This window comes from Pleurodeles waltl, chromosome 6 (assembly GCF_031143425.1).
Source record: "Pleurodeles waltl isolate 20211129_DDA chromosome 6, aPleWal1.hap1.20221129, whole genome shotgun sequence".
NCBI lineage: Eukaryota > Metazoa > Chordata > Amphibia > Caudata > Salamandridae > Pleurodeles > Pleurodeles waltl.
Window position 1 is genome coordinate 209,549,650 of NC_090445.1, and position 18,590 is coordinate 209,568,239.

The 18,590-nt window shown below is 43.6% G+C and overlaps 1 protein-coding gene across 1 annotated transcript; it reads right to left on the reverse strand.

Annotated features, from left to right (window-relative positions):
* Positions 1-360: 360 nt before the first annotated feature.
* Positions 361-1,260, reverse strand: LOC138301513 (leucine-rich repeat-containing protein 70-like). The gene has a single exon (XM_069242025.1). The coding sequence runs from the start codon at positions 1,258-1,260 to the stop codon at positions 361-363; it is 900 nt and encodes a 299-aa protein (XP_069098126.1).
* Positions 1,261-18,590: the final 17,330 nt, after the last annotated feature.

Sequence of the window (18,590 nt, forward strand, 5' to 3'; positions counted from 1 at the left end):
TACAGTAAACCTCCGGGCAAGAACGCACAATTCAAAGACAAATAAAGGAACATATCAAGTAAGTGTGTTCATGCAAGTCTTTTAGATTTCAACAGTCGTCAGTGAAGTAGCAGCATTAAAAAAACCTAGTGATCCATTAGGTGATGGTAGGTGAGCACTGGTGTCCATGTTGTAATTGCTTTTTAACATTTTAGAACAATAGTCTGCTCTTGTGTCCAACGTGTATCCAGCTCAGAGAAATGGACCAAACAAGATGGTTTCAAAAGCGCCCACCGTTATGCCAAGATGTCCTTGTTGATGTGTATATTTCAGCGATTACCAACAACCTTTTTCTCCATCACACATCCTCCACACCTCACCTTACTTCTCCTGGGAGTCAAATGGCCCCTCTGACTCATTCCAGTTCTTCTCTTGGTTCTTCTTCCTGTTCCTCTCAGCCATCACAATAGCTGCAATGACTGTTACCAAGACAGTGATGGTAATGACCAAGACAGTAGCAGTCTCTGCTACACACAGCTGAGTATCCACAGAGATGAGCGAGGAGCCAGCCAGCTGAAGGGGGCTGGAGCACGTGAGGTTCTCGTAGTCATCCACATGCAGGTGTCTTACACTCATAATCTTCCCGAAGACCCTCTGGAGGTCACAATCGCAGATCCAGGGGTTTTTGGATACCTGTAGGTGAGTGCTTAGTGTTTGAATGTTGAGAAATGTCTTAAACTTGAGATGGTTCAGCTGGTTTCCCGACAGGACCAAGAGGGTTACAGAGTGAAGTGAGGTGAAAGCATCCACCTCAATGACACTTAGGTTGTTCCTCGCTAGGTTTAATATTTCAAGGTTCTGCAGCATGAAGAAGAAACCGTCATGAATGACTTCCAGCTTGTTTGCTTGGAGAAACAGGTGACGAAGCTTTGAGAGTCCTCGGAACGTCCCCCTTTCAATGAAGGACACCTGATTGTGACTGAGGTCCAGCTTCTCCAAATTTTCCAGGTATTGCAGGCTCTTGAAACCCAATTGCTCCAGTTGATTGAATGACACCCTCAGCTCCTTCAGAGACACCAGGTCATTAGAGAAGTCATGGGACAGCTTGTGCATGAGGTTGCGGCTCACATCCAGCTTCTCCAGGAAGCCCAGGGACTCAAAGGCCTTGAGATGAATAGTTCTGATGTAATTGCTGGAAAGAAGTAGGATCTTCATTGACCATAGGGCATTGAATGACCCTGCTTCCAGCTCAGATAGGTTGTTACGCCTCAGATCGAGCATCCACGTACTATGGGGGATATTCTGTGGTATGTGGGTAAGTCTATTGTCCCGGCAGTCTACAAAATTAGACGACTCATAGCACAGGCATGCATGTGGGCAGGCCTTAGATGCTTCATTAGTGACAGGATGCTGCAGAACAGCAGCCACAAGCATGAGAAACATACTGAGCTCAGGTCACACTGGTATTGTGTCACCATGTGCCCTTGCTGAGTTCAAAGTGTTGCCAAGATGTAAAAGGAGAAAGAAATCTAGATTTAAGTAGGGATTATCTTACTATGGGAAAAAAATGACAGAAGCTGATCCGTGTTTCCTTATCCCTAGTCCTCAGTTTACAGGTTAGCTTGGGTTTTGTGCTGAAAAGGGATACAGAGGGGACAGTCACCGAGAGATTGATTCCATTTCTGGAATAATGTTCTTAATAGGGTTCTGTGCCTTTCTAGTCTTTTGCACGAGTGTTTGTTTCTTCCTGGGTACAGCTGCCCTTAGCTTTAGACTTCTAGGAGCAACTTGCCCTCTTCTCGCAGGCGTCGTCTTTGCATAAAGTGGATCTGGATTGCAACACTAAAGAAAAAAGAAAAAAACAGCTCATTAGATGCATAGAGTATCTGTCAACCTATTTGCAAACATAAACAGCATCCGGTGTTTGAACCGAGCTGGTAATGTCAGTCTCTGAGGCCTGAGTGCTTCTGGCTTCTCCAAACCCAACCATAAGAGTGTATTGTTCTTTCTCTGAAGATAACACATCACAGAACACATTTAAAGGCCACATTCCTCCTTGGCTACATCATTAGGCCATGCTCTGGCCAGACATTTTGCATCACTTTATATTGCACGCCTTTTTAAAAAAAATACCTAGGTGTGTACCTCGTCACTAAGCACACACTGATTTCACAAATTAGAGCAGTAATGAGAACAGGTTTTTCCCATTTGGAAAACCTGAGACTGCGTTCTGGCATTTCTTTTCCTGACATTTCAGCATAGTGCCCAAAGTGCCTCAGCTTTAATATTGCCTAGAGCTGAGTTAGTGAATGAAAGTATTTATAACCACAACATACGCTTGGAGGCTTGTTGGCACTAGGAGTGAAAAGCTGTAAGAAAAAAAGCAATGGTAGTAACTGTTTATAAAACAGATGTGATTTCAAGGCTTTATGAAACCTTTAATGACAAGCCAGTTGCCAGAGGGCAAAAGGAATTATGTTCCAGAACTGTAGGAAAAAAACAAAGCCATATGTTATATCGTCTATCGTCTATGTAATCGGCTAGTGCTTATCACGAGCGTGATAAGCACGAGCCGGCGAATGTTGGGAAATGAATGTGTGGGGATTCGGAACGGTTGAGAGGCGGTAGACGGGAGAAGAGGCGGCAGGTCCGGATGCAGCCGGGGCTTTTACTATACGGAATATTCTTGTGTTGTTTCCGGCTTGAAAAATAAAGTTGCTAATCTTACCAATGCGTGTCTACTTTGATGTTGCGGCTGGAACGGAAACACAACAAAATTGGCGACGAGGGAGCCCCGTTTGCATCAAGAAGCATGAATTTGAAGCTGCATATTTGAACTCCTTTGAGTCCACGCACTTCTACAGCAATCTTCGGAGTTCCTATGAGTAATTTTTTTTTTTTGTTTCAGCTCAAAGGCTGAAACGGAGACTGCATACGCGCGCTCTGCGTTACACGCGCGCGTCTCCACCTCCTAGCAACGTTGGCCTACATTGCGCGTTGGCCAATTGCAGAACAACTAGACCGCGCGCTCTATGTTACACCCGCGCGTCTCCTGATGACTAGCAACGTTTGGCCTACAACAGAACTAGACCGTTAACTCCGGATCCTCTACCGATAAAGTAATTACTGGATCAGTCAGCAGCATATTGATTCACGTGGCCTACAGAACCTCGAGAACTAGACCGCTAACCCTAATTCTCTGAAGTCACCATAGAGTATTTACTGAATAAACTCAGCCGCATATTGATGCAAGTGAACTTAAACTTCATTCCAAAGATAAAGACATTAATGTTTATATACAATTGACGTTGATAATATTTTTTTCTTTCTTTTTCCTACGTACTAATGGCTTACAGTAATTTGAATCTTCCACCTCCTCAACCTTTAATTCCTGGAAGTGGTGATGTCTCTATTAAATGGCAAGAATGGCGAGAGTATTTTATAAATTACATTTCTGCATGTGATGAGGATAATGATTTTTCAGGAGAAAAAAAGAAAAAAAAATCACTGCATTGTTTAGGGCCGCACAGTCTTAAAATTTACGATAGAATTGAAAAGAAACACAGAGAGCAAGGAGATGTGTTTGTTCATGCATTAGAGGATTTAGACAGATACTATTCTCCCACGGTTTGTGTAGTAATTGATCGCTACAAATTGTTTCATAGGAAGCAATGTAAAGAGGAAACCATTGAAGAATATGTTTCAGCCTTAAAAAATTTTGCTTTAACGTGTAGATTTGGCACGTTACATGACGAGTTCATCAGAGACCAGATAGTAATGCATGCAGCCACCCAGAGCATACAGGATTGCTTATGGACTAAAGGGGAATCGCCCTTACAAGAAGTAATAGAGGTTGTTAAAAAAGCAGAACTTACAGGGAGATGTGCAAAAGCTGTCCTACAGAGAAATGAAAAAGCTGATGATTCAAAAGCAGAGTCGTATAAGCTTGTGAATAGAGTTACAGAGACAAAGAAAGGTTCGTCGGGATCAGATGGATTTTCAAGGAAGCCCAATTCCTATAAAAACAGGAAGTTAAAAAAAGACACTTCAAAGGCGGAGGTTACATGTTTTAGATGTGGATTACTTGGCCACTACGCAAATGACAAAAGCTGTCCAGCACGCAATCAGAAATGTTCGGGTTGTGGTATTATTGGCCATTTTATTAGGGTTTGCAGGAGGAAAAAAGGAACTGCGATAAAGTTGTTAGAGGATGCTACGGAATCAACTTCCTCTTCAGATAGTGAAGACAAGAATATGTAGGTGCTTAATGTAAGAAGTTCTGGAACTGGAATGCCGGAGTGTCAACGGAAAAGACCAAAATGTGACATATCTGTAGAGGGTGTTACCATTACGATTACCGCTGACTCTGGGTCACCTTATACAATTGTTAATGAACAGGTTTGGATAAAAAAAATGAAACGCACTATAGGTGGGGTTTTGGATACACCTGATATCTCACCTAAAAGTTTTACGGGGGAATCAATCCAGCTTCTTGGCTAAAATAAATTGTTATTTGCATTCAAGGATCGTAAAGCAGAATGTAAGATGTATGTGTCAAAGTCTGGGCCCTCTGTTTTAGGTTGGTGGGACCAGGGAGCACTGGGAATGGTTTTAGACCCAAATGGTACAGAACCGGTATCGGTGATTCAGACAGGTGATGTGTGTGATGCTGCCATTAAGGACAAGTATCCCTTAGTATTTTCAGGAACTGTGGGAAAGCTAAAAAGATTCCAACATAGGATAATACTTAAAAAGGATGCCATTCCTGTTATTCATAAGGCGAGAAATATTCCCTTTAGTATTAGGAATGAGGTCTCTAGTGAGTTGGACAAATTATTACAATCTGGTATCATTGAACAGGTTGAGTCATCTGATTGGATTGCTCGACTGGTGGTAGCTAGACGTTCTAATGGCAAATTGAGGTTATGTGTGGACCTTAGGGACCTAAATAAGAATATTTTAGTAAATCAATTTCCATTGCCCAAGATCAATGAAGTTGTGGCGCTAACTAAAGGCAAGGAATGGTTTACCACGATAGACCTTACTTCTGCGTATCATCAGGTTCCGTTGCATCCCAACAGCCGTAGATTAACCGCATTTATTACGCCATTTGGATGTTATCAATTTGTCAGAGTTCCTTTTGGTTTGGCTTCTGCAGTGGCTATGTTCCAAAGACTAATGTATAAGCTTTTTAGTAAAATGCGGGACGTATTGTTTTTCCAAGACGATATTCTAACTATGGGGGATTCGAAAGATGACCATGACACTAAAGTCAAGAATGTTCTTCAAGTGCTAAGTGATAATGGACTTACGGCTGAACATAATAAATGTAAGATAGCCAGGAAAAGTGTCACTTATTTAGGACATGAAATTAGTGGCAAGGGTGTAGAGCCAAAAGCTAGTCTTGTGGAAGCCATAAAGAATTCACCTGCACCTACTAACAAAGACGAAGTGAGAGCCTTTTTAGGTTTAGCGGAGTATTATGCAAAGTTTGTGCATAACTTTTCTCATAAAACGTTTCCTATTAGGCAATTGTTGAAGGGAAAATGCGTTTTTAAGTGGTGTGATGAGTGTGAAACAGCGTTTGAATTGATTAAAAGTGACATTATTAGAGCACCTGCTTTGCAAGGTTTTTACCCTAATCTACAATGTATAGTTACAACAGATGCTAGTAATAAGGGTTTAGGAGCTGTTCTTACACAAATGGATGCGAATGGTAAAGAATGTATGATTGCATTTGCTTCTCGTTCAATAACCAATACGGAAGCAAAATATTCTGTTGTTGAAAGGGAAGCACTTGCATGCGTGTGGGGTTGGGAACATTTTAGATCATTTGTATGGGGTATGAGTGTCATCTTGCGTAGTGACCATAAACCGCTTACCAAAGTGCTTTCGACAAATGGATTATTCAAAGCCTCGCCACGCATTGCTAGGTTGTCTGTAAGACTGTTAGACTATAAATATGAAGTACGTTACGTACCCGGGATCAAGAATAAGATTGATGATTTCTTAAGTAGAATGCCCTTAGTGAATACTGAAGTGGGGGTGAAGGAATTGGAAGACTGTTGTGTAGCTGATGTTATACCCTCAGCCTTTCAGAGCATCTCCGAAAGCGAGTGGGACAAGGCCATGGGGGAAGATGAAACGTTAAATAAAGTTCAAACCTGGTTGAGAGAAGGGTGGCCCCATAAAAAAAATCTAGATGAAGATGTGAAGGGATTTTGGGAGGTCAAGGATGAGTTGTCTGTGGAACACAACAGGTTATTGCGCAACGGTAGGGTAGTTCCCCCAGAGTACTTAGATGGAAAATTCTGAATTTAGGCCATGATGGACATTTGGGCATATCAAAAACGAAAAGTAAAGTTAAACAATTGTATTGGTGGCCAGGAATTGATTTGGCTGTGGAAAGGACAGTAAGAGATTGTATTTTATGTAATGAGTCAGAAAAAACGTTATCCACATTCAAACCACTGTTAGTACCAATTGGGTGTCCAGACATGCCCTGGGAGAAGATTGGTCTGGACATTACCGGACCGATACAAGTGGAGGATGGTCACAGATATATTGTGGTGATGTTTAATCATTTCTCTAAATGGCCTGAAATTGGAATTGTGACTAAGGCGGATGCCTTGTCCATTGTAGCATTTTTGGATGCTGTTTTTTTGAGGGAGGGCCTACCCAAGACCATTATTACTGATAATGGGGTGCAATTCACGCCTAACAAATTCAAGGCTTTCTTAATGAGGTGTGGTATTAAACACATTACAACTTCCAACTATCATCCAGCTGGTAATGGCGCTGTGGAACGTTTCAACAGAGTGTTGAAGAATAGTATACAATTGGCTGAATCTGCAAAATTAGATTGGGGAAAGGAAATTTGGAAAACAGTTTGGTCATACAGAACTACACCATGTGGCTCTACGGGTCACATCCCCTTTGAGGTAATGAGAGGAAGGGTTCCACTGAGGAAAGACAATGTTGGTTGGATGATTGATGGTAGGAAAAGTAGTTGGACAAGCGAGGATGTTAAAAAAAATATTAAAAAGGCGCAAATCTGTGTGAAGGAATATTATGATGCAAAACATTAATGCAAAAGTGTAAGAATACAGATTGGTGATTTAGTTAGGGTGAAGGTTCCAGGTTTCAAAAAATTTGAAAAGGGGAAATTCTATCCTCCTTTGAAGGTCACGAAAATTTTGTGTAATGCAGTACAACTTGAGAATCGAAAGGTATGGCATCTAAGCAGAGTCTCACCGTACAAAGGTAAGGAGGGGGGAAGTTCGGTTGGAACTGACTGGTTTATGTATGACGATATTGGGAATAAGAATGGGAATAAGAAGGTTTGCAAGATGCTAATGTTGCACAGACTGCGCAGGTCGGTAGAAGCAGTGTTGGTCCTACACAAGAGGAGCGCAGAACTGAGAGAAAGGATAAGGGCGACAATGCACGGAACGGTGACATGACAAGTGTGAAGAATAAACTTAGCAGATGTGGAAGAAAGATCATGAGACCAGGAAAAGTTGATGACTATATATGTAACTGAGTCTCAGTAAAGATTCTGGATCAAATGTTACAGGCTATACTATTATTGGCATTTTTATGTAATGTATGTAAGATTAATTAAGAAGATATTTCTGACATTGTATGTTAAGTCTCTTATAGCAATAGGTATGTAGTATATGTTCTTATTACATTGTTATAAAAAGAAAAAATGTAAATTATTATTGTGTAAAGGGGAAGATGTGTTATATCGTCTATCGTCTATGTAATCGGCTCGTGCTTATCACGAGCGTGATAAGCACGAGCCGGCGAATGTTGGGAAATGAATGTGTGGGGATTCGGAACGGTTGAGAGGCGGTAGACGGGAGAAGAGGCGGCATGTCCGGATGCAGCCGGGGCTTTTACTATACGGAATATTCTTGTAATGTTTCCGGCTTGAAAAATAAAGTTGTTAATCTTACCGAAGCGTGTCTCCTTTGATGTTGCGGCTGGAACGGAAACACAACACCATACTTCCCCCATAGGAGCACGCCTAAAAGAGGAAGCAAAGAACAGAAAAGGGAACAAGAACAGAGGTTATGGGATGGGGCATGCCTGTGGCGTTTCAAGAGAACTCCCTGAGACCTGTCCCCATAGAAAGCTCAATGAGCCAGATACAGAGTCTGTAAATGGATTTGCGCAGAATGTAAAGCGAATACAGTGAGCACTGGGCTTCAGATACATAGCACCTGAAGTACAAACTCAAGCCTCGTCGCCATATTTATAAACCCTCTAACTGTCAGCTGAGATTTACAGATAAGAGATGTTGACTACCTGAACGGCCTACCGAGGCTCATAGGTACTGAGCGAGTAAAGGGAAGATCTTTCTCACGAGGCTCCTCTGGTAAAAGGAAGATAAAACTAGAGTCTTTACTTGGTCTCCCATCGACTATTTGTTCAAACAAAAGCCAAGGTTTTTTTACCCTGGCAAAGACAGAGGAAGAAGGACCCATGCTACTAGTCCAAAATATTTTAGGGCCTCATTTATGAGGAAGTGGTGAAGAGCGGTGCTGTGCCAAAATTGGCAGCTCTACGCTGCTTCTCTTCAGAAATGCAGGGATGCGCCATATTACAAAAAAACAGCACTCCCCTGTGTTTCCCTTAGCGTTGATGCTAAATTTAGCTGCCTAACGCAAACACAGGCACCTTGCACCATTGTGCAAGGTGACTGCATTGCAGGGAATGAATGTTTATGTGCAGGAAGACACCTCTTCCTGCACATAAACAATCATTCATGGTGTCTCTGTATCTCACTATTTAAAAAAAGGTGCATAGGAGGTTACTTCTTTGTGATACAGAAATCAATGCTGTGGAATAAGTTCTCACTATCTGTGAGGTCTGTCGAAGCTCATCTCTCATTTACTAAACCTCGAAGACCCTCATGTTTCCTGCTTAGCTCCTTTGGTATTTTGCCTCTAAAAATGTCTTTCGGTGCCTTGATTGTTTGGCTGATTAAACTTTCTGCTAAAGCACAGGCTATTTATGAGATCCTCTTGTAAGACTGCTGCATCCTGCCAAATGGAATACGTCTTCTTATTATTTGTATGAATTTCTAAAACCGTAAAAAAAGTATTTTTGTGCACATTACAAAACCATGTAGCATAACAAGACCCATCCCAGGGAAGGCTACATCATCCTTTAAAAAAGGACGATCATTATGATCAGACGAGACAGTCTAAGATCCCAAACCATAACTCTCTACTTCTGTTTCTTGCTTGCCTGTACTAGAAGGCAGGCTTCATGCTGTGCTGAGATTCATGCTTCAGTATTCCACAGAGGTTGGCTTCCGTCATTAGTATTGTAGATGACAATGCAATAGAACCATTGGTGCGGTGTCCCTCCAGGTTGACTGTGATGTTAAAGTCCCCAGAGTGTTAGACCTCCTATCTAAGCAGGTACCGCCAGACACAATGCCCACAGGAAGGTCATGACAGCAATACAATATGTAGACTGGGGAGCATTTGAAGGAAGAAAACGTCTCAAGGGAGGGAAACACCCGGAACAACGACTCCGAAACCACGAAGTTGTGAAAAACGAAAGCGAAACAACAATTTTGTTTTCCACGGCTTCCTGGTTTTGTTACCTTAACCACGCATGTCTGAACCACGTACATGCGTGGTTAAGGTACAGAAGAAGGGAGTCGGAGTCAATGTGGTGAAGGAGGAGGTAAGTTGGGCTGGGACTGGGGCTGCTTTATTTGGGGTGGTGGGGTGGGGTGGGGTGTGGGGCTCGGGAGGATTAGGGTTTGGGGGGGAGGCGGGAGTCAGGGTTTAGGTTTAAGGGGTGGGTTGGGGTGTTTAGGTTTTAGGGGCGGGGTGGGGACTCGGGTATTTTTAGTTTTTGGGGTGAGGCTGGGGGTGATTAGGGTTCAGGGGGGTCAGGGTTTAGGTTTAAGGGGTGGGTTGGGGGTTGGGGTGTTAAGGTTTTAGGGGCAGGGTTGGGGACTCGGGGTATTTTTAGTTTTTGGTGTGGGGGCTGGGGGTGATTAGGGTTTGGGGGGTCAGGGTTTAGGTTTAAGGGGTAGGTTGGGGGTTGGGGTCTTTAGGTTTTAGGGGCGGGGTGGGGACTCGGGTATTTTTAGTTTTTGGGGTGGGGTGGGGGGCTGGGGGTGATTAGGGTTTAGGGGGGTTAGGGTTTAGGTTTAAGGGGTGGGTTGGAGGGTTGGGTTGTTTAGGTTTTAGTGGAGGGAGGTTAGGGTTGTGGTAATTTTGGCGGTGGGGGTTGGGGTAGTTGTGGGGATGGGGGGTCACGGTAATTTTGGCGGTGGGGGTTGGGGTAGTTGTGGGGATGGGGGGGTCGCGGTAATTATTGGGGGTGGGGGGTTAGGGGGAAGCATGCTGGAACCGTGCATGCTGATCGCTAATGCCTTTACCAGGAATGCGTTTACAACGGAAAATTGTTGTAAACGCATTCGTGGTAAAGGCATTAGTGATAAGAACGAGGTCGTTGTTCCGACCTCGTTGTTGAGCCATGGGTGCTTGAAGCACTCGTGGTTCCGACATATAACCCTCAAGGGAGGCTGCCAGTCATTGGTTTGGATTGTGAAAATCTAAGAAGAAAAAGCCCAATGTCAGTTGGACAATGAAGTAACAATACTTGTGTCAGACCTCGTACCTAAGCAAGTACCACCAGACACGATTGCACCACAGGAGCTGAAAGGTCATGGCAGCAATACATACTGTACATTTGGGAGAATTGCAAGGAAGAGAAGGTCTCAAGGGTGGCTGCTGGTCATTGGTTGTGCGAATCTAAGAGAAAGCCCAAAAGCCAAATGTCAATTGGACCTCGGACAATGAAGCAACAATACTTGGTTGAATCTTTAAATCTTTTGGAGCCCTAATACTTCACAGCCGCTCTACTTGAAGCAATCAGTGCTCTTTTTCGGTTTACAGTCTTAGGCCTATATTTATACTTTTTTGCACTGCATTTGTGTCTTATTTTGATGCAAAAGCGGCGCAAACTTACAAAATACAGGCCCATATTTATACTTTTTTAGCACTGCATTTGCGTCATTTCTTAACGCAAAAGTGGCGCAAACTTACAAAATACAATTAGATTTCGTCAGTTTGCACCACTTTTGCATCAAAAAATGACGCAAATGCAGCGCAAAAAAAGTATAAATATGGGCCACAATTGTATTTTGTAAGTTTGCGTTGCTTTTGTGTCAAAAAGAGGCACAAATGCGGCGCTAAAAAAGTATAAATGTGGCCTTAGTATTTGCAGATTATATAACGCACCTTTTGCTTGTTTTGAGATCAGCTGTAGGATTACTTTCCAGAAGTTGATGACTCTTCTTCAGAAACATTTGCCATCTTGCGGGATATCTGCCAGGGGCTAAACAATTTCAGTGTAACTCTTTGATGGTATTTCTTGTACCCTATTGGATTCAGCAGCTGTCTTAGTCTGAGTTTGTTACTGATGTAGTTATTCAATGTGTGTACAAAGTCGGATTTTTGATTAATTCAGCGACTGGGTCTCAGTAGGCTGTGCAGATCTGACAAGTGAAAAGCATGGGCTGCACGCTTAAGTTGGTACTTTGTTCAAATATGATGGAATTTCCAACATTAGTAGAGCAATGTTTTGTTCAAAATTCAGAGTCTGAATCTCTGTTTCTCTAATCAGCTAGTGCTGCTTTCCTTGTATATAGAGCAGCACCAGACTACTTCATAATGCACGCACCATTTATCAGCAGAAACAGAGAAAGGCCAGACTGCACTCTGTCTCACTGCAGTCTCCTTGCACCAGAAAAACATATTTAGAAGCGCATTCAGGGGCCCTATACTGTAATAGCAAATAGGACAAGCATTTGCAATGCAATGGGTCTTGTGTTTGCTCGAGTTAGAGCTATTAGCTTAATAAATTCCTAACTGGACTTTTCTTGCAAAATAAATTGAAAATGAAAAGTAAAACAGTTGACATAAGCAAGCCAATTAAAAGCGCCACGGCCGCCATGAGCGTGAAGGAGAGATACAAAAGGAAAAAGAAGTTTGCTTGCAGTCAAGCGTATCGGCAAACGTGCAATTATCCATGTAACAGGGCTGATGGCCAAGGCGGTATCAAAACTGCCCCAAAGAAGGACAAACTTAAAGCATTTACGAATGATAACAAAGGATTTTTGAAAGGCAAGCCCAAGAACGAGTGATAGTGATGGGCGTACGGTGGGCGTGGTTAAAAGCCCACAGATAGATTACAACACGTCAGAGCACTTGCACGCTTGACCTAAAAAGGTGGCAGGAGCTTCCAAAGCCAAAAAGCCCTTTCGCCCCAGCGTATCCCAGCATATCTTCAGCCAAGAGAAAAGTAGTCTCTCTTGTGGATCTGAGGAAGGCTCTGAGCACTTGCAGGTATGATGTGGACACGAACAAGAGCTGAGTTAAGGCCACACTCAGAAGCCAGGTCAGCAAAGGTGCCCCAGCCCAGCTAAAGAGCATCAGGGCCTACGGATCCTTCAAGGTGAACAAGAAGCAACTGGAGAGCAAGAAGATGACCAAGAAGGCTGCTGCCAAGAAGCCCAAAAAGGCTGCCGTCTGGGTCAAGAAGGCCCAAAGAAGGTGAAGAAACAGTGGCAACAAAGAGTCCCAAGAAGGCCACAGCTATCACTGCTAAGAAACCTGCAAAGAGTCCGGGAAATCCAAAAGCAGCCAAGTAAATTCCAGCCAAGAGATTCAAACTAAAGGCAGTCAAAGCAGAAAAGCCTAAAATTACATGGCCCAAAAGGAGAAGAATGTGAAGAATGTAATTTGCTCGATACGTAACAAATTTACTTCCATTGAACAACTAGTAAACCTAAATGAGGATAAACTCTGAAAACTCTTATCAAACAAAAATAGCAAAGAAAATCAGAAGACTGCATTTCACTAATTTTGTATCAAATTTAAAAAGTAATTGAAACTCTGACTGTCATTTTCAAGGTATGGCACACTTCCTCTGTCATTAATGCTCCTCACAGCACACTGTGATCTATCACTAAATGACAAGTTCAATAAAAGCATATTTTGGCCTGCACTTAATATGAATGAATGTGCTTTAAAGGGGTATTGGATGATCTATGTGAAGGGAGGTGCGTGACCAGAGAGACAATACACTTTAGCAATGTGAATAAAAAAACACACGTTGGCGAGCGGTGGGTAGAACACGCAGTTCTGTGCATGGACACCCAGATCCTACATACCACTCTATCTGAAACCTAACATGAGGTCAGTCCTTACAGAATTGTGCAATCTTCATAACACAAATGTGTGCTGTACAGGTCCACAGGCATTGTGAACAATAGTCAGCCCCACTAATCATAACAAGACGTGCATTGTAGAGGAAATGGCTGCACGACAACGCTGGTGCCCCCTTCATGAATATGCATGAGTTGGGCACACAACTGGGTCCTGCAGGTTCAACGGCCTAGACAGCCAGAGTTTAGCAAGCTGAGAGGCCAGCGGATACAGGCAGGGCTTTAATCTCAAGGCTGCACAGCAAGAATCCTGAGGACAGGTCACATAGGGTAAATCTGGTGTATTTCAACACATGCCAGTGACAACGAGGTAGAAATAAATGTAGCACGGCCGAGGGCTGGGAATGAGTGACTATACCGCACTTTAAGGCAGCAGCTGGCACACGGATCAGGTTTGACCCATGGGTGGTTTGCCCTTACACCAGCACCAAATCTTTCCTGGCACAAGTTAACGTTTGAGGCAAGGACACACAAATGGAGTGCATCCTCTTGCTCATGTGCATTTATCATGACCGGTCACTGTTAAAAGCTACTGGGCCAACACCTCAACTTTAGACCCAAAACTTTTCAGTTTTTGATTTGCACTTTTTCACAAATTCACATTGCCAGTGCCATATGTGCAAACCACACACCTGCAGCTGTGAATGTCTTGTTTAGTCTTGGGTCCAAGTTTCCAATGAAAATAGGCAAGATGGCCAATTATTTAGCAGCATTTAGGTGGAACTCGTATAAAAGTCCCCCCAAAATATGACAATGTAGACATTTTACAGTCTTTTTGAATGTATTATCAGTGAATGAGGCTGCAACACGCAGCAGCCAGTGTAACTTTGATGAGCAGTCGCGCAGTAGTGTAATCACGTGGGGCAGCAGATTGCGCCTGTAGCCATTCTGTGAAGCGCCACTGAAATGCAAAATAAAATACATCGCACCACACATCAAAAATCCCACTGTGTCACAATGCTGCTTTCTGTTCAAGCTGGCGGTTTCGAATTGATCGGTATGCTAATGTGTTAGGTGATCACAAGTGTGCATATTATTCCTACCTATTGCGTGGCATTTATTGAGCGCCCATTGGTGTCGAAGCGCTTTTCGAAAGTCCGTGGGTGACTTTTTCAAATAGTTCAGACGTTTCCATCCACTGGACTTGAAACAGATTTTGAAAATAAATATGAGAGCCACGTTCAACTGAAACACGTCATAAAAACCAAAACCTTTTCAGTGACATAAACCAGCAAAACTGTGCAACCTTCCTTAGTAGACCAGGAAGCTTCGTGTAAAATAACTCATTTCCATGCATCAAAGAGAGGGGGTTGCTGAAAGTGCCCTTTGCTTTGCTGACATAAGACTGTAATCAAGGTAATCAATCCATCAGTCGGGGGACAGCTGTAAAAATTCCACATGGTTTCAGATCTGATGAGCCAGGAGCAATGGAGTGTCACAGGCCACAAAGAGGCGCCCTATCCGTTGAGCGAGGATGTCACCTGTGGTAGCAAAATATAGGCCCATATTTATACTTTTTTAGCGACGCATTTGCGTCATATTTTTGACGCAAAAACGGCGCAAACTTACAAAATACAATTGGGCCATATTTATACTTTTTGATGCAAAACTGCGCTAACGCAGTTTTGCGCCAAAAAAATTAGCGCCGGCTAACGCCATTCTGAAGCGCCATTCGGGCGCCGTATTTATTGAATGGCGTTAGCCGGCGTTAGCCGACCGGCGCTGCCTGGTGTGCGTGAAAAAAAACCACGTACACCAGGCAGCGCCGGCGTAGGGAAAAATGGCGTTTGGGCGTCCAAAAATGGGGCAAGTCAGGCTGAGGCAAAAAAATCGTCTTAACCCGATTTGCGCCATTTTTTTTGGTGCCCAGACGCCATTAACATGACTCCTATCTTAGCAAAGACAGGAGTCATGTCCCCTTGCCCATTGGCCATGCCCAGGGGACTTCTGTCCCCTGGGCATGGTCATTGGGCATAGTGGCATGTAGGGGGGCACAAATCAGGCCCCCCTATGCCACAAAAAAAAAAAAAAAAAATACTTACCACAACTTACCTTTTCTTCCCTGGGGTGGGTCCCTCCATCCTTGGGTGTCCTCCTGGGGTGGGCAAGGGTGGCAGGGGGTGTCCCTGGGGGCTTGGGAGGGCACCTCTGGGCTCATTCTGAGCCCACAGGTCCCTTAACGCCTGCCCTGACCCAGGCGCTAAAATCCGGCGCAAATGCAGGTTTTTTAGTCCCGCCCACTCCCGGGCGTCATTTTTGCCCGGGAGTATAAATACGACGCATATGCATCGCAGTCATTTTTTAAGACGGGAACGCCTACCTTGCATATCATTAACGCAAGGAAGGTGTTCACGCAAAAAAATGAAGCTAACTCCATGAACTTTGGCGCTAGACGCGTCTAACGCCAAAGTATAAATATGGAGTTAGTTTTGCGTCGAATTTGCGTCGAAAAAAACGACGCAAATTCGGCGCAAACGGAGTATAAATATGCCCCAATTGTATTTTGTAAATTTGCGCCGTTTTTGCGTCAAAAAGCAGCGGAAATGCGGCGCTAAAAAAGTATAAATATGGGCATAATGCGCCCGTCAGAGGACCACCCACAAACTTCGCCTCAGACTATAGCGCAAAGCCCAGGGGTTTTCTGCCATCCTACTCTCAGGCGTGTTCACACTGTGGCTTGAAAAGGCCCAGCACAGATTGCTTACTGCTGAGCTTTTTTTTTTGTTGCTTGCCAAAACCATACTGAAGAGAAATGCACGTTAAAAGAACGGTGCACCCCACAAACATAGGGCCATATTTATACTTTTTGACGCACAACTGCGCCAACGCAGTTGTGCGTCAAAAATGTTAACGCCGGCTAACGCCATTCCAAAGCGCCATGCGGGCGCCTTATTTATGGAATGACGTTAGCCGGCGGAGCTGACTGGTGTGCGTCAAAAAAAATGACCCACACCAGGCAGCGCCGGCGTAGGGGAAAATGGAGCTTGGGCGTCAAAAAATGGGGCAAGTCGGTCTGAGGCAAAAAATCTGCCTCAACCCGAGTTGCGCCATTTTTTTTTACTCCCACCCTCCATTGACATGACTCCTGTCTTAGCAAAGACAGAAGTCATGCCCCCTTGCCCAATGGCCATGCCCAGGGGACTTCTGTCCCCTGGGCATGGTCATTGGGCATAGTGGCATGTAGGGGGGCACAAATCAGGCCCCCCTATGCCACAATAAAATTTAAAAAAATATACTTACCTGAACTTACCTTAAGTTCCCTGGGATGGGTCCCTCCATACTTGGGCATCCTCCTGGGGTGGGCAAGGGTGGCAGGGGGTGTCCCTGGGGGCATGGGAGGGCACCTCTGGGCTCCTTCCGAGCCCACAGGTCCCTTAACACCTGCCCTGACCAGGCCTTAAGAAATGACGCAAAAGCGGCTGGACGTCATTTTTTTTGACACGCCCACTCCCGTGCGCCATTTTTGCACGGGAGTTTAAATAAGGCGCACATGCCTTGGAGTCATTTTTTAGACGGGAACGCCTACCTTGCATATCATTAACGCAAGGTAGGTGTCCACGCTAAAAAAGTACGCTAACTCCAAGATCTTTGCCGCTGGACGGGTCTAACGCCAAAGTATAAATATGGAGTTAGCTTTGCGTCGGATTTGCGTAAAAAAAAACGACGCAATTCCGGCGCAAACAGAGTATAAATATGCGCCATAGTTCTTAGTAGTATAGATTTCCAGAGCAAAAAAATATATATGTTTCAGTTAGTCCACCATATACCTTTGAACCAATATAGAATTTTCACATTGCACAAGCAGCTCTGCTACCTATAGAGTTCACACATGGAATTTGTTGTTGGTCTGATTCAAACTTCGGAGGTATACATTATTTTCCGCCATTAGTTTCACAAGCCTAATGTGAAATGAGCTTTACACTTCTAAGCGTCTCTTTAATGCAGAGCCTCCCACTTTCACAGCTTATATGAAACACAAAGTTTCTGGTTCACTGCCTTTGTTCCTTTTGCCTTTGGGCTGTGAAACATCCGAAGTAGTTCAGGAATGTCTGCATACTAAATTCGTATGCAAGTAATACAACTTGAACACTCTGATGCACAGGGTAATGTCCCTCTGAGTATAGGAAGTGGCTACAATTCATGACAAGCATTTGCAATACAATAGGTTTCCACATTTTGAACAACTTAACTGTCATCTTTTGATAACAGTGCCCACCAGCAAAAAAGAAAGCTCTAATGAAGTTAGTAGAGCAGCTTGAGAAGATTTATGGCCCCATAAAGGAGATAAGCAATGCCCTGTGTGTGATGTGGTGAGTGCTGGCAGGGAGGGGCCCTAGACAGAAAGACTCTCTGGGAGAGACTCTCTAAGTTGCCATGGCTTATGGTGTTTATTTTGTAAAATAAGCTTATTTTAGGAGCCTTTGTCTAGTAAAATAAGCTTATTTTAGGAGCAGGGTAGAGGACAGCACTAGAATAAAGCCAAAACAAATGAGGAACGGAATGCTGCAGTAAAATGGAGGCAGCTAGCAGACTAAACAGCACAGTGAAAGGGGAGCACCAAAGAAATGTCAAAAATAGTCCCTCACAGCAAGAGATAAAGAAACCAAAGTGGAAGAATACAGTACTAGGTCACTGCTCTCAAACAGAAGAAGGAGGGAGAAAAAGGCAGAACGGACCACTAGCGAGCAAGAATGTTTAAAGGACAGGAAAATCAACAAATTAAATTGCTTTAACTCACTGTATAAGTATACTAAAAGTATACACCAGGCTGAACGCTAAAGCTCAACCTAAAAAAGGATGGCTGCTGGCTAAACCTTGTAGGATTTGAGTTCTTCCACTTCTAAGAACTTTGATCTCTGGAGACTGGGATCTCATTGAATCAACTGTTTTGATGGCCATTGTTTCTCCTTGTTTAGCATGTAGTTTTCGGGTGAGCTGTATTCTTGTTCTGTTGAAGTGTGGTGACAAGCGTCCTTGCAGAGCAAAAATTTCAAGAGGCAAGCAAAGAAGTCTTAATGATGCTGTCATTAGTTCACACACTTAAGATTATAAACCTTGCTTGCAGTGGCATTGTCTTTCTTGAGTATAGCACTCTGTATGTATGTGCCCTAATGGAAATTGGGTTGTGTTTCATCCTGGCAATGTACCTGTGCATGCACTGTGGCATTACTTCTGTGGGGCATATGAACCTAAATATTGGTAAGGGGATCATATAGACACCTTGATAACTTAAATATTCAAAGTTTATGTCTTTGCTTGCTTATTCCAGGTTGTGAGGCGCCACTCTAGAACCAACCTGCTTCATTTAATGAGACAAATGCCTCTAAAAGTTATAAGCAGCATTTTT

What these genes read in the sequence shown, in the direction of transcription:
- LOC138301513 (XM_069242025.1), bottom strand. Translation starts at nt 1,260, where the DNA reads ATGCTCGATCTGAGGCGTAACAACCTATCTGAGCTGGAAGCAGGGTCA.